General features: G+C 50.7%; 4 protein-coding genes across 4 annotated transcripts; 1 reads left to right on the top strand and 3 right to left on the bottom strand.

Annotated features, from left to right (window-relative positions):
* Nucleotides 1-1,417: 1,417 nt before the first annotated feature.
* Nucleotides 1,418-3,730, top strand: BDP81DRAFT_479332 (NAD dependent epimerase/dehydratase; the record flags this gene model as incomplete). The annotated part of the gene is made up of 2 exons (XM_060594887.1): nt 1,418-1,441; nt 2,297-3,730. The coding sequence occupies 2 exons, from the start codon at nt 1,418-1,420 to the stop codon at nt 3,416-3,418; spliced, it is 1,146 nt and encodes a 381-aa protein (XP_060447927.1). The 3' UTR covers nt 3,419-3,730.
* Nucleotides 3,731-4,402: 672 nt separating this feature from the next.
* On the bottom strand, nt 4,403-5,974 carry BDP81DRAFT_447036 (uncharacterized protein; the record flags this gene model as incomplete). The annotated part of the gene is made up of 3 exons (XM_060592136.1): nt 4,403-5,295; nt 5,374-5,891; nt 5,946-5,974. 3 exons carry the CDS (start codon nt 5,972-5,974, stop codon nt 4,403-4,405), a joined length of 1,440 nt encoding a protein of 479 aa, XP_060447926.1.
* A 2,724-nt stretch (nt 5,975-8,698) lies between these two features.
* On the bottom strand, nt 8,699-9,298 carry BDP81DRAFT_420763 (uncharacterized protein). Its single transcript, XM_060589871.1, has 2 exons — nt 8,890-9,298; nt 8,699-8,805 (listed from the first exon to the last, which is right to left on the bottom strand). Exons 1-2 carry the CDS (start codon nt 9,111-9,113, stop codon nt 8,739-8,741), a joined length of 291 nt encoding a protein of 96 aa, XP_060447925.1. The 5' UTR covers nt 9,114-9,298; the 3' UTR covers nt 8,699-8,738.
* Nucleotides 9,299-10,759: 1,461 nt separating this feature from the next.
* On the bottom strand, nt 10,760-12,793 carry BDP81DRAFT_391441 (P-loop containing nucleoside triphosphate hydrolase protein; the record flags this gene model as incomplete). Its single annotated transcript, XM_060587547.1, has 7 exons — nt 10,760-11,022; nt 11,120-11,317; nt 11,380-11,440; nt 11,477-11,658; nt 11,715-11,909; nt 11,968-12,172; nt 12,785-12,793. 7 exons carry the CDS (start codon nt 12,791-12,793, stop codon nt 10,760-10,762), a joined length of 1,113 nt encoding a protein of 370 aa, XP_060447924.1.
* Between the last annotated feature and the right edge of the window lie 2,861 nt (nt 12,794-15,654).

Genomic DNA, 15,654 nt, shown 5'->3' with positions numbered 1-15,654 from the left:
CCTGGACTCGGAGACAAAGAGAGAGCTGGACAACCCCCGGCAGGGTTTATGTTTGGTGGTGCCCTGGGCACACGGGAGTACCAGGAAATGAAGAAGCGGATGCTCTAGCCAAGGAAGCCTGCAAACTAATCCCAAAATCACAACCACAGCCCTCATTAGCGCACCTAGAAAGGCAAGCTAAAGCAGCTGCTTTCCAAGCCTTTGCCAGAAAATGGCTGTCCCAATGCCCTCGGCAATATGCCGACCTCGAGATAATTCTTCACCCCAAGCCGCCCGAACTCCGCCTCCCTCGGCACTTACTAGGAAGGCTATACGCAGCAAGATCCCATCATGGAGACTTTGCAGCATACCACGAGAGATTCGCTCATCAAGATGCGTTGCTCAACTGCAGCTGTGGGAAACCCAAGACACCAGTCCATTTCTACTTCTGCAAGCGTGGACGCAAGGCTACACCGCGCTACCTCCGCCAACGTATGGCCAAAGCAAGCATTGATTTCTTGTTAGGTTCTGCTAAGGGAGCCTCTCTTCTATGCGAATGGATAGAGGAGACCAATTTCTTTTCCGAAATTTGCCCGAGTCATTGAACAGGAACGTTAGGTGAAGACGGTAGCCTGTAACATAGTTTAGATTAGTATAGACCATGTCGGCATAGCGCCCGGCACGTCCTTTTGTTACCAGACGTTAAATACATCATCATCATCATCATCATTACCCAAAGTGAGCGCTCACCAGTATCCCTTAGTGATCACCAACGAACATGGTGATCAGGCAACAAAGGATATGTTCAGGATCAGGACTTGTATATAGGATGGACTCGAGCCGGGCTCTAGGACAGACTTCCCATAGCTTCTTCAGCAATTAACTTCGTATCAGGATTAACATCCGCTTTCCGCTACTACCTTGACAAGACTACGATTGATCACCGAAGCCTTACCTACCCTTACGATTGACAGACATAGTTTCCTTGAAACTATTCCACGACTACGATTACTGTTACCAGTTCCGCAGCCTCAACTTCTGCAAACTACCCCTACGACTAGCTGGCCGTAACATCTATCCTATATATAAGTCCTAATTCTAAATATATCTTTTATTCTTAAGGTTGCCCTACATTATTCTAATCTAGAATAATTATTTAGCCCCCAAGTCGTATTAAATCATATTAATCCTAAATAATCCTTATTCTATTATTACGTAACTTATATTAGAGTTCTTCCGTTTCATAGAGAGTTACTAGTATTTTTATTTTACCTACATATATATGTTACGCCCGCCGCAACTTGTCACTGTGGGCGCGTTGCTATATAATGCAGAACAAGGGAAAATGATGCGGAGTCATCATTATCGAAGCTTTTGCTTTGTGCCACAGTTGGTTGCCTTGACCTGCTCGTAACACTCGGCTGGCAGAGACGTTCCGATGACGACAAGATCCCGGCTACAGGCATCCTGGCCCTCACAACAAAGGTGGCAGTTCACTACCTCGCCGCCAAGATCGGTCTTTGAGAAGGCGAGCCTGGCCCTAATAATGCGATATTTCATTTCCACAAAAATTCAAACCATCTTTCTCAAAGACCGGACAGACACTAAACAAAGTTGCCGATGCCAAGTCCGATTTGTGATCGAACAGTCTGAATAAGGCTTGAACTCTAGGCCATGCTGAACTCTGACCCAGCGACCGCGAATCACATCAGGAATTAGGTTTGATCAAACTTTAGACTCGGGATCTTACGATATCCAGGCCGATGCCCGAAACGGTTCCATGCTTGACGTTGGCCATGCAAAATTGCAAATGGCTCTTGGTGCAGGTAAACCTGTTGGTTCACCAACGTTTCTGCATCACACCATCCTTAAAACAGCAACTCCTTGCCCTCGGGAGTGGGGATTGACTTGTTGCAATGACACAGAAGCTTGCAGAGTTGGGTCGCGCAAGCGGAGCCGGATTCCGGTCCGGGGTTCCCTTGACGGTGATTGATCAATGTTCTCCAGGGTCCATGGATTCTTCAGCGGGCCAAGATTGGAGGGTCTGTTGGTTCTGTTGGTTCTGTCGATTTGAACTTCTGGGAGCATCTCTGGCGGTCTGATATTTCGGGAGAATATGAGTGGGGGAATCTGAACTGCCCCTCCTCTTGACTTCTTCCCTAGCCATGTTTGAAACTGGTGGGATAATCTATATGTAGATCAAATGTTCGCTCTAGCCTCGTAACAGAACAACCATATGCTCCTCTCTTGCTAGGATAATTCAGACCTACTGCGCATTTATCTACTCATCATGACTGCGTCGAACTCACCACCAAAGATTCTCCTTAGCGGCGCAACCGGCTATGTCGGCGGGTCTGTCATCCACCACCTCCTCAAGCATCCCTCTCTCACCTCCACAATCTCATCTTCCTCTCCAATTACTGTTCCAATCCGCGGCAGTCAAGAACGTGCAGTAAAGCTCACGAAAGCATATGGCTCACGTGTTAAGCCTGTCTCCATCGTCTCTTACGACGATACTTCAGCCTTAACAGCTCTTGCCTTCGAGCACGATATCGTGATCAACGCAGGCTCAGGCTTTCATCCTCCCTCGGCAGAGGCTTTCGTCCAAGGTCTTGATAAACACAAGGATCGGAATGGAGGCCGACCTGTCTGGATGATCCACACCTCGGGGGCGTCCAACATCGCAGACAAACCCTTGACTGGAGTCAACAGGCCAGATGCTGAATATGAAGACGCCTTTGCCGAGAAAGTGTACGAATTTGAAGAATCTGAGAACGCGAAAGATCCATACCCTCAGCGAACTGCAGAATTGGATGTGCTCAGAACTGGGGACAAGCTCGGCGTGAACGCAGTCAGCATCCAGTCGCCATGCATTTTTGGGCCTGGATCAGGACTCTCCAACAAGGCGGGCTTGATGATCCCCATTATGATGGACTACGTCCTCCAAAACGGCTGTGGGTTGACGCTGGGCGATGAGACGGGCTGCATCGATTACGTTCATGTGTCCGATCTCGCGGACCTCTACGTTCTTTGCGTGCTAGATATTGTCGAACGCGCCGGTGTCAATGTGCCGAGGGGCAAGAAGGGAATCATGTTTCCCACAGTGGGGAGGACGTTAACGATTGATATCCCTCGAAAGTGTCTCGATATCGCGTTTGCGACGGGGAGCCTTCCCAAGGAGAACGGGCCGCAGGAGAAGATTGTGAGAAATGTTAGTCTTGAGGATGCGGCAGAGACGTGCGCTGGCAATATGGATGTTGCTGAGACTGGGTATGCTGGACATCGCAAGATGAAGGGGACTGTGGCGAGGGAGAAACTTGGATGGAAGCCTATTTATGGGGAGGAGGCATGGTGTAAAGACTTTGAGACGGAGTTGAGGGCTGCTTTGAATGGCCAGAGGCCGTATACAATGGGGAATTGTATTGCTGGCACAAAGTAATATGGGTATGAAGATTGCCTACTTAGGGTGCTGAAGTACTCGTCTCTTGCGAATAGCTTTTATAACTTCAATTCACCTCAAATCGGCAGGCAAAACGACCACGGAGCGACATCATCGATTGAGAAAGGCGAGCAGCGCGTGCGCTAGGAAGGCGGGTCAAGGAGGATCTTCATCGCATGCCATGCAGATTCCGGCATCGCCTGTGTATGTAGTGTTGATATGGAGGCGTGTCCTGCTGCACTTAATACTCTGCCATTCCGTCTCATAGTAGCCACAGCCGCAAGAGTAATGCATTCGCCACCGTTGTTTACACATTTTGGGGTCCTCGCTGACTCTGGAGACTGTATAATTAGCATTGGTTCGAGCGGCTCGTCGAGTCGCTGGGAATGGTTAACGTCTAGTACTTACTAAGGGATAGAGTGTCAAGATGGCGTTAAGGGAAGCAGACAATTGCTGAATTGGTTGTTACTACATGTAAACATCCACGAGATTTGTGGCGAAAGTAAGAGGGACTTGATCTCAAATAGAACTTCACTGGCATCGTTTTCGGTGAGAGCCTGGCACTCTGCGGGGTTAGCGCGCGAGCGCGCGATTTCAGCAAGCTGGATTACCATGGTCGTGGTAATCGTCTGACACGTATCTTGCACTGTGATGATTGGGTGCCTCGTCAACAAGCAGTAGTGACGCACCCGTGATGGCTGCGGAACACAGGTCTCATGACATCACTCGCGTCGACTGGTGTTACCCTTGACCAGGTGCGTATTTCAGGATGGAGTCAAGGGATGGGAGTCGGGTTATGTCGACGAGTCCCATCGGATCTCGTAGAATCTCAATTTGTATGTACGTTTTGGTATGTTTACTCAATATGCACACTCGAAACAGGTATTTAATACTATGGTATCGGCTTTTGCGGTATCGTAGGCGTGGGGTGTAAGTAACTAGTCGCAGAAATCCATGTTCTTCTTGCTCCTTTGTACAAGCCCTTTATTTCAGACCTCCAAATTTAATACACTTCTCAATCCAGCCCTTGCGAGGGGTCTCGGGAGGGGTTTGATGCTGGTGCTGGGGCTGGTTGACGCCGCCGCCCCAGCTTCGCCAGGTACTTTCGGTAGCTTCAGTCGGAGCCATGGAGACGCCGCGCTCGCCAAACACGACCGGGGGCGGGTCCTGAAGCCACGGGGCTGCCGGGGGTTGCTGTTGACCAGGTTGTTGGGGCGGTTGAGTTTGGTACAGAGACAAGAGGGAGTTGGTGTTGTAGTCGGTTGAGGGGCTTCCGGTGTCGTATTGGCTAGATGGTGCGTAACGCTGCTGAGGCGGAGGAGCCAGCCCGGACTGTTCCACCCGGTCGGTGCTCCGGTAGGCGTCCGGCACATTCGGGACCGGAGGGGCGTTAATGTTGTTCGTGCTGGCGCCGAAGCCGCTGCGGGTGGAGTACATGCTGCTACGGCCGGACATGGGATTCAACTTGAGCGGGTGGTGGCGACGGATCCAGCTGGCGATGGAGTTACGGACGTTGGGCTGGGCGACGGGCGCGGGCTCGAGGATGGGGAGCTGGCGGGCGGGGTCGTATCTCTTCTCGTCGAGGTAGCCCTGGGGTGTCAGCGAGTTGCGGTCGTTACTGTAAGTTCCGGTCCCTGCATTGCCGTTCTCTGCGGCGTAGGCGTGGCCCATGAGTTCGGCAAAGATGCTTGAGGGTGAGCGGCGGGACGGGCGGGCGGCGGGCATAGTGGGTGCTGAGAAGGTTGACGAGGGGTCCCAGTATTGGTGGTTGTCGGGTGATATGCTTCGTTCGTAGAGATGACGGGCTTGACGGCGCTTTCGGTAGCGGACACACCACCAGATGCCGACGCCGATGACGAGGAAGAGTGCAGCGATGGCTTCAAGTAAGTGTTAGTTCAACCTTGCACACAAGTAGATCGACCCTCAACGTAATGTGAAGTGAAATCCAGACATACCAATCGTCCCGAACGCAATCGCGGTTGGTGTCCATCCTACTTCGCCAGACCTATCGTCCCCAAGACCCGTGTCATTGCCTCCCCTGGTCGTGCCCCCTGTCGGCTGCGAGTCGAAGCTGGTGGTGCTGCGGTTATTTGGGAGAGCCGTGGGAGTCCTGGTCGAGCTTGACGATTCGGTAGTGGTACTGATAGAGGAAGAAAAAGGAGTGGCTCCAGTCTCTCCGCGTTGCGAGCCGCGCAGAGGCTCAGTCGGTCTCGGGAATTCGGTAGACGTAGGCGATGGGGAATCGCTCGATGTGCTGCTCTCCGTATCCGTGGGGTTGGCAGGGTTAAGGACGGCCGGCGGAGCCACTCCGACTGCTGGTGGCGGAGGGGGCGCTGTTGGTCTTGCGCCAGGTGGGAACGTGGTGCTGTTGGGTGAAGGGGAATCTTCGTCGTCAGATGAGATTTCGCCCGGATCGTCGCGGACGGCGATCTTCAAGTCATCTCTGACGTATCTCGGGCGGCGAATAGCACGCCTGTGCGTTTACTTAGTCTTGCTATTGCTTTTGGATTAAGGAGTGATCGCTTACCTCCTCAGAGTGCCCATAGGAGAAACCATCTTGAGTTTGGTAACGAGTAAACAGTTAGGTTGGGAAATTGATTGTTGTTAAAGTGCTATGAATCCGAGTCTACGGTCGAGTGAAAAGTGACAAAGGTATGAAACTAGGTCGTCGAGACGCAGATTTGATGAAGCAGCGCAGCTGGGAGGATGGTCGAATGGAAAAGAAAAGGGCACTGCCCGCGAAGAGAAGGGAAAGAAGGTGAAGAAGGCAACGAAGAAAGACTTGCGAATTCGAAAAGAAGCTTCAAGTCATCTTGGCCTTGTATCGAAAGGAGGGGGAAGAGTGACGTTCCCAGAGATGTTGGTTGCCGAACGACGTGGAGGGTAAACGTACAGAAGAAGCTCCAAGAGGACTTCCAAAAGGAAGAAACAGGGACGTCTTTACTTTTTGGTCTCGTCTTTTCCATCCACCCTTGCAACGTTGCCAGGTCTTCTGGGCCTGTCTAGAGCCCGTGCAGCCGCTGTCTTGTCCATGTCATTGCGTCAGGAAGCGCTGTTGCTGCGAACACCCACACCACTCATCCGCTGTGCCATCCCTGGCTTTGGGGCAATCTGGAAGAGAGAAGTTGGAATTGTTTGCCTTTCCTCTGCTCCTCTCCGTGTGGGTTGAGGTTACTTGGTGGAGGAGACTGGAGGAGTCGCAACCTTTCCAAACCTTGCCTGTCGCCAAGAGACGAACAATGCGGACAAGTGTAACCGAGGAGGCAACACGAGGCAAGAAGAGGCGAGTAATGGAACGCTGGCGCCGATGTTTCTCAGTTTCAGAGTCGCCTGCCGAGAGGTCCGAAAACGACTTGGTGCGACAAACCCTCCGCCCTTCCCCTTGCTCCCCTTACAACGTCAAGCCACTTGCGTGCCACACAGCTACGCTACCCTATCATTTCTCGCATTCCTCTACCAAGGGTCCAGGGTTCTAGGGGGGCCCGGTCCCCGTCTCTCCCGCCAAGACGTCCCGCTGTCTGCCGTCTTTCCGGCCCCCGATTCGCCAGCTTCCTCTCAATGTCTCCAGCGGCTTCGAAGCCGATGTGGGCGGCCCGGCCAGGACCACTTCCTCGATTCCTCTTAGTCTCCCATTGTCCTCCCCGATTGAGGCTGGAAGGAGGCTCAGTTCCCTCTCTTCAGTCTCCCAGAGGCTGGTGTCTTCGACGTGACCAGGGGTGCTGAATGTCCAACACTGGACATCGACATGGTTCCTTCGCCGAACGTGAGAAGCGCATCGTTTCAGAATGTCTTCTGTCCCCGCCCACGCTGTGGCCGCCAGCGCCTGAAAGATCAGATCGGCCGTCCCGGATTGAGCATTTCTTGGTGACGGGGGATCGCACGTCAAACGGCCCCTTTCACCCTCGAGGTCCGCCAATCAATCCTAACAGCCTGCCCCTTCAGGTCCTTCTGAAGTGTTGAAGACTGGAAGAAAACCCTCCGCATTTCGATCATCAGCGAGTCACGTTTCCAGGGTGAGCTGGTTGGACTTGAGGGCGCAGAGGCCAGCCTGGGGAACCTAAGCCCTCTTGTCCGGTCGAAAATACGAAGGTCGAACTCTTCAAGCCAAGAACACAAACCTGCAAACGCCAAGTTTATTTGACAAATTGACGCGCGAATGCGTGAAAGCCTGGAGGAGAAAGCTGCCCTCGAAGCTGGGGCGAAAGCTCAAACCAGCCTATAATCAACCGAAAATACACAGACCATTGGCTCCTCCGTTCAATTGGATTCGAACGAACGCACTCCCTAGAACTTTGCTCTGCTTTTGTCCAACCTTCCGATGTCTTCTTGCTCTTCGTTGGCACCTTGCGACTGAACTCCAATTGTCAAAGGTTGCGAAGGATAATTCATCCTTTCTGCCGTTTGTCGATCGGGTTCGTTTGCGCGTTCTCAAACAGCGCCACCCGCCATGCAATTCGTGGGTTTTCCGCTGCACAGCACAAGTGTGCATTAGCCAGTTCGGGGATCTACAGTTTGAACTTTGAGCGATCCCCCTCATGCTGGCGGCCGCGTTGCCCCAGTGAGCGAAAGGGAACGGAGGATTAATAACCATAAGGCTCTCGCCCCTGAACGAGGTTCCTGCCGGTTCTCTTTACGCGTTGCACTAGCTTCATATACTCGATTCCGCTAGCATTGCTTGATATCGTCCGGAGTGGCCTTCCACGGGGAGATAGACAGCTTCTCATGAACTTGAGACGCTGGTGGGCAAAAGACCCGTCGAGCTCGAAAGCTTGGCCTTTCCCGACTGTGCAGTGCTCGAAAGGGGCGCGGACTCTGTTTAATCTACAGGTGAGGCAACCTTAAATGCCTGTCGCGAGTCAATCCCACCGGATATCTCGTAACACTGGGCCCCTCGGGCTTGTAGGGGGCGATTAGCGCTCGGGTGATGCAGTTTCCAGCATAGCCGGCCGGTCACTTCATCTCACCATCTAAGCTTAATGTCGGAACGGCAAGGCTGATAAGGAGCAATGGGCAGGTATCGTGGGCTGGCTGGCGCCTGCCCTGGGCGAAGTGGGACAACTGGCTTAGTCACCACGGCCGGTTAAGGTGGGGCAACCACCCAGGCCGTCACCACCTACTTCGACCGACCCCTGCCCACAATGTAAATAGGAAGTAACAAGAATAACAACAGCAATTATCACGGACATCGACGTGATTGTTGCCGAAGGTACACCCTCATGAGGAAATGTATCACGCCTGTGATACCAACACATAACTTTCGTCAATACTCCATAGGTGAGGCCGACTAATTGAGGCATTCAAAGGTTGCATTTTCCCACGGTTACCAAACCATGCGATGTACGAAAACATCCAGTCGATTGGAGGATAAGCATGTTCTTGGGGCTCTGGTGAGTGCGTAGACCGGTTGAATGCTCTGAGCATATTAAGCTCAACCGCTTGCACAGCAGAGGCATTCATTCATATGTTGACAGCTTAAGTGAGGCCCTTCGAAAGACACTTGCCATGACGCATTTATAGTCGGAGGCGTTATGGGAAGAACTTCTCCTGCCGCTGCTGTCTGCGTCACGACTCGCTGCACTTCTTGTTTCGCCCCATCGTATTCGAGATTGAAAAGCCCAATACTTTCCAACCTTGGCCAATATGTCGCTAAGTTGCTAAAAGCAAGTCTCTCGAATCCAGGTAAAGGGACCTGCATGTGGTGTACAGGTGGAGGTTGTATTTTTGCAATCGCTATCGTCAAGGAGGAAGGCGCAAAAATGTTAGGTATGGGGATAAACCTACATCAAGGTGTGAGATTGAGAACGAAAGTGACTTAGAAAGTACGAGAACCGTAAGAGTCCTACCATGCGAGGAAAACCAGCAGGATTAGCTTGAGGTACCTATAATGACGAGTCATTGAGAAGGCTGCAATCATGTTCTCCAAGGAACCGAAGAGATTGTCAAGTTCGCTGATTCGAAAATCATGGTTGAGAATAGTTCGGAACAAGACTTGTGTGTAAGAACTTGCCACGGAAATGACCAAGCAAGATCTGACAAGAAAGGCAAGTGCAGTGCCGGCCGCCACAGTGATTTGTTGCCCTGATAACTCCTGTCCTGCTATGAACTGAGTGTCTTCTGAAACTTCTTTTCCATTCAGGTAGCTGTTGAAAAAACGATGGCCGAGAGCAAATAGAAACCCGAGAAGCAAAGGCCGAACCATCAAGAATGGCGCACGCCAGTGGGGAGTTTGAGCATGACTGGTTGGAGGCTCATCGTTGGCAAAAGCGGTGCTCCTGTTTCTGTTTCCGAGGTACGGGAGCTTCATTTGAAAAGCTCAGTGTGCGAGAAGCAACTTCCAGTACGATTAATCTCTTGAGGATCCTTGAGAATATGGCTGAGACTTGCGAGGGGGAACCGGTCAGGACAAATCTTGATCGTTGAAGATCTACGAGCACCAGGACCTGTTTTTATTGCCGTAGTTCGGGATGACTTTCTCGCCCAAGAGAGATTATTTTAGAACCATTCAGATTCTGGTGGGTGGACGGATGGATCGTAGCTAATTGGTGGACATGAAGCCACAACCGCGCAGCCTGCTTCAATACGAATCAGGCTATATGCAGGCGTGACCTGACCTTAATATTGGCAAATCATCTCACGGTAGCAGCATACTGTCTAGCCCCCTACTCGAATATGATACTTCAGCTCACATGCACCCAATATCAGTCGGGCGTTCCTGATTCCATCGTGACAGCATTGGGTGTGAACAATCTAGAATTTGGACGCATGGTCTGGCATGCCCCTGGTAGACACGGGTTGTAAGGCTTGCGCCTTGCTACCCTCACACGTGCTTTTCATTGGAGTCGCATTTGACCACAAACTATTGCGTGTAGGGTGTCAACATCTTCGGGCCGATGGTTGGTCAATGGTCATCGATGGGTGATCCAAAGAGTTGATCAATGTCCAGAAAGCATTGAGTTGCCTGGAGCTAACTTCGGATGTACGAAGTTACCCGAATGTATGAACGGTGATGGGTCAGGTCTTGATGCAATGGAAGCCTCAACTTACATTAGTACAATGAACAGGACGGGCGCCAGCAGTTGCGAGTTTCTCCAAAATGTAGGACTTGCCCCACGCCTACCTTGTGTAAACATTGAGCTGACGAAGGGACTGATTGATGAACAAAGAATGTTGGTAAATTGAGATGTTGTCGGATTGGAAGTCCAATTCGGCCGCGAGTAGGGGCAGAGCATGGGACACCTCGAGGGGGTACACTTAGACCTCGACTACCCACCCAACCTCCGGTTGGAATCTCCCTTCTACTCCTTACGCAGAATCAATCAATACAGAGATATTGATACTTCGTCACCCACAGGACCCTACGGTTCGAACCAAATTCCTTGTGAAAGGAATACCAACAATCTCTCTTCCATTGACATCAATCTCTGCCAAAGACTGGAAGTCAGCCTCGACAAGACCGTGCTTGATCTTGTTCTCCTTGAGCAGATTCTCCCAAAGGCTCTTGCGGGCCTCAATAGTTAACCCGGGAAGCCGGATGTTGATGTGGATACGCGATTTGGTTGCCTCGTCAATGACCGCGGCACGGTTTGTAGTGATGATCAGAGTGCCTGCGTAGTATTCCAGAAGTTAAAGGAAGACTCAAACATGGTCAGATTTCAAAGTGCGGTGGTTGAGTCATTCCCTTTTGGTTTTGGAGCAACTCACTGGAGACTAATCTATTGGGGTGAAGATCAGATGTCCTCCGCTTCTCGAGAAAGACATCGCCCTCGTCCAGTAAAAGTACGGCGTCCCACTTAGACGCAATCTCTAACACTAGTTTGAGCCTTTCCTCGAGCTCTTCGGCATCAAATCCGAGCTGGCCAGCGCTGACTGCGTATAGAGGAGCGCGCATTTTCTCGGCCACTGGAGAATAAGTTAGGGAGATCGCTTACTGCTAGACAAGATAATAGCTGGTGGAAACTTACCGACGTCAGCTGTCAGAGTCTTGCCAACACCTGTGTCGCCACTGAGGAGGAGAACCAACCCCTGGCCCAGACATAGTTAGTGTTCTATGTTCTTCACCCAGACTGGATGAGAGCTTGCCGTACCCTTCTGCTCGATGAGATCATCGAAGCCATCTTCAGCAAGCATCTGCTCCTCGACTAGAGATAACAATAGATCTTTGTATCCATTAGGGAGGATGAGGTTCGACGCGCAGGTGTCGTTCCACTCAATCTCGCCGACGTTGTCTACAGTGAATCTGGCTAGGATGTCTCGTTAGCATGGAATTGCTTAACAACCTTGATAAGCGGACACTCACCCCAAGTCTTCGATTTCAAGGAGTAACCCCGAACTGTACTTGCGCACAACAAAAACTCGCTATCCCTGGCCAACTGATAAGACCTTTCAAACGCAGCCACGTCGTCTTGATCTGCGCTTAAGGGTTCCAGGCATACCGTGTTGGCAGGGTTGTTATCGTTGAATGTTTCGGCGTCAAAATGATACGCTCGGTTGACTGCCGGATGAATTAGCACTGAGTAAGTTGGGAGAAAGGATCAGGGCTGGCGACTGACATACCTTTCTCGGCTGCAAAGCATCTTTGCGCCCAATGTACCACTCTTGACCGTTGCACTTCTTGTGATGGAAGCCAGAGAGCTCTGCAAAGCGTCGCCCCCGACGGATCAAAATGTTCCTGATCGTCTCTGCCTCCGGGTTGCACTTGAGGGGGCTGACGGGCAAGCTTGCGATTGATGCTGTGCCTTTGAAGGGGGGTATTTCCTGGCACACGGTTGCAAGTCCAAAGGTCTGGCCATCCGTGTCGATGAAGTAACATCTGAGTTGGTAACCCTCCTTAGAATAGCTACTTTCCTGAGCTCTTATGGCAACAGCCTGTCCTACATCATCTGAAGAGAGGCAGATCTCGCCACGGGGAAAGATTGTCCACAAAAGGGGATACCAGCGCTGCCGCTAAAGCCAATCTATCAATCAAACTTCCAAACAAACCAAACAACTGAGGCTATTCCCAACTATCAATCAAACAACTTCTGACCACCGGAATTTGATATATTGGGTTGATTTGGCTTGGTATTTTATATAAGCCTGCATATAGCCAATGGGATGCCATTATCGCGAATATTCACGCCCTAACGTGGTCAGCTTTCTTTTTCTGTATGTAGCACCATTAATCCTGACAGCTTTGCGATATTCTTTTTTGCCCTCCTGGCTGTATTTTCTCTTCAGACAATACTCCTGAGTGATCTATGACTCCCAGAGACGTTGGATATGGGTATAAAAGCACTGGAACCGCTCTCTTACTACGTCTCTTCTTCTTCCTCATGCCTCACAAGCAGCCAACATCAGCAACATCGCCAACATCCTGGGCTTGCTTACCTTTGCCATGATGACTTCAACCGTACGTCAGCCACTCCCCCCCTCCTCTCTCCCTGGCCCTATATAAGGGCTTCCCCATCCATCCAGGAAGCTCTTCTTCCCCCGGCATGATGATGTCTTGGTTTCACAACTAACGATGCTATTCACAGATATTATCCCCCACTCCTTTACCTACCAACGTACTTCAACTACTTCAATCCCCCTCCAGAATTACAACTCAAGTGGCCAACAGTGTCTATATCGTTCTTCCCTCGAATCCATCCATCTTCGACCTCCCTACGATCATATAGCAGAATAAGAGATATATGGTTGAGGAGCAGCTGGCCCGTAAAGGAGGCAGGGGGAGGAAGAGTTGGATTAAGGACCATAGGGTCTTCCTTATTGAGCTTTATGATAAGGGGCCAGCTGGTGCTTACTGGTGCTATCAACAATGTGACAGTAAAGGAAAGCCAGAGTTCTTTGCTGCTACTGCTTCTAGCGCTGCTGCAGACCATCTTCGCAGGTACGTATATGTCCTTTGGTATGATTATTGTTAACTGATCTATATACAGATGCCATCAAGTCTCACAATGGGGTTCTGCTACCAATGAGACAAGCTCAGGAGAGACTCTCCACAGCTCAGAGCATGGCACTCGTTCATCGAAGAGGAGGAAGATCTCCCATATACCCAAGTCGAAAGTGGCTACTGTCATAGATCTCTGTCTCTCCACCATCATCACCAACGATCTACCATTCGACCACTTTCAAGATAGCTTCGTTCAACAAGTTCTACAACTCCACAACTCCTCTCTGGTTAATCAGGTGCCATAGGGTAGGACTTCAATAATGGACTATCTTCCCATTCTCTTCGCTAGGGGGCAATCTTACGTCAAGGATGAACTCCACAGTGCCCTCACTAAGATCCATATTGGGTTTGATCTATGGACGTCACCCAACAACTACGCCTACCTTACAGTCACTGCCCACTTCATCAACAGTATAGGCCAGCACCAGTCTCGTCTCATCGCCTTCAACCACATAAGCGGCGATCACAGCGGTCCCAACATATCCAACAATATCTACGAGACTCTTCAGCAATGGGATATCACTGGTAAAGTGGGTGTGGTGGTCTGTGACAACGCCAGTAATAACGATACCTGCATCTCTGCCCTCTTCAGGAGACTCGACCCTATAATGGATCAGGGGGACTATCAGGCAAGGAGAATACGATACTACGGCCACATACTCAACCTGGTGGCACGAGCCCTTCTTTTTGGTACTGATCGCAAAGTCACTCTTCTACCAGTCTATCCATTATAAGGAGGAAGATCTGAAACTCTGGAGGAAGACCGGGCCTGTTAGTAAGCTTCGCAACATCGTGAAGTTCATCAGGGCTTCTCCTTAGCGATCTGAGCGATTCAGGAAAGCAGCCCAAGAGGTTGATGCTGGGTCAGACTTCGAGCTATTCAGCTAGGGGTCTCAGGAGTCATATCTTCTTCTCAACAACGAGACGAGATGGAATTACACCTACCTCATGATCCATCGAGCTCTTTAGAAGAGGGCAGAGATCGAGACCTACATCAACTGGGTCCAGGAGCAGTACAATACCAATAAAAGGATACCTAACGATAACCTCCTTTCTTCAGAAGATTGGAAAGTCTTGGTTAAAGTCAAGTCTATCCTTAAGCCTTTCTACCTATAGACGAAGAGGACGGAGGGATGGGGTAAGGGGGATGGGCATGGTCGTCTCTGGGAAGTCATGACTGGCATGGAGTACCTCCTTGAGCATCTAGAGGAGTAGAAGAGTCTATACAACTCCATACTCCATCCCATTAATTCTTTACAGGAAGACGAGTCGTCTACGATCAATATGACTACTAATAAAGAGTCCCTACCATCACAGACTCGATCAGGGCGCCCCATTCGATCTTCAGTCAATAGCCAGACCCAGCCTCTTCAGGAATCCATACTTCCACAACATGTAAGAGAGGACTGGAGTCAACGTACTGCTCGATTCATGGGTTTCTCTTCCTCGTACCAGGAGCATCTTCGTACTTCTGTTGAGTTGGCCTGGCAGAAGCTCTCCTCATAAGCCGCTCAACAGCGAGAGATCAATCTGCGTTGTCATTTTAAGCCCGTCTCCTTCATTGAACGATCTACTCCGATGCGAGCTGAGAGAGATACCTCTGGGAAACTCATTACACGGTACAAGACCATACGAAGCGCTGTCGTACGTCTGGGGCAGGAGATGTGGTGAGCACTCAATATAGTGCAGCGAGTGCCGTGTTGACGTCACGAAGAACTGTTTAGAAGCTTTGCGTGATTTGCGGTATCCCGATCAAGAACGCGTGCTCTAGATTGATGCAATTTGTATTAACCAGTCCTACATCCCGGAGAAAAACATCCAGGTGGAGTTGACGGGAGATGTGCACAATTGTCTGGATTAGTACGGACGAGTCCCCGGATAAGTTAATGGTGTCATTGTTTCGACGATGCAGATGGGTGGGACTCTTTCTGAGAGCTTCGCCAAATATCAAGCGCTCGATACTGCGGCGTGAGTTATTCCTCTTCCGCATAACCTTGCGGAAGCGACCGTGAAGGCCGCATATGCTATGTCTGATCCTAAAGCTTACATGTAGGCTTATACGCATGTAGTGCCAAGCAGAAACGTTTTGAAGGCCATCGTACTTCTGACCAAGGTCCCTTGGTTTACAAGGACATGGACGCTGCAAGAACTGTGCTTATCTTGGCATGTGGTTGTCACGCTAGGAAAGTCTTCCCTTTCTTGGGTATCTTTGAATGCTTGTCTCAAGCACTGGACCACTCTCGCGAGTCGCAAACTTGGTCACCGATCAAGAGAGATCGATTCAATGAATGTCTTAGACAGGTTT

This window comes from Colletotrichum phormii (assembly GCF_030913505.1).
Source record: "Colletotrichum phormii strain CBS 102054 chromosome Unknown BDP81scaffold_5, whole genome shotgun sequence".
Classification (NCBI taxonomy): Eukaryota; Fungi; Ascomycota; class Sordariomycetes; order Glomerellales; family Glomerellaceae; genus Colletotrichum; species Colletotrichum phormii.
This window is presented reverse-complemented; position numbering and strand designations above follow the sequence as displayed.

Excerpts from the sequence above, each read along its gene's own strand:
- BDP81DRAFT_420763 (XM_060589871.1), bottom strand. The coding sequence starts at position 9,113 with ATGCAGGTCCCTTTACCTGGATTCGAGAGACTTGCTTTTAGCAACTTA. Across the intron at positions 8,806-8,889 it reads TTCGAAGGGCCTCACTTAAG|CAGAGCCCCAAGAACATGCT; the intron begins CTGTCAACATAT and ends CTACGCACTCAC.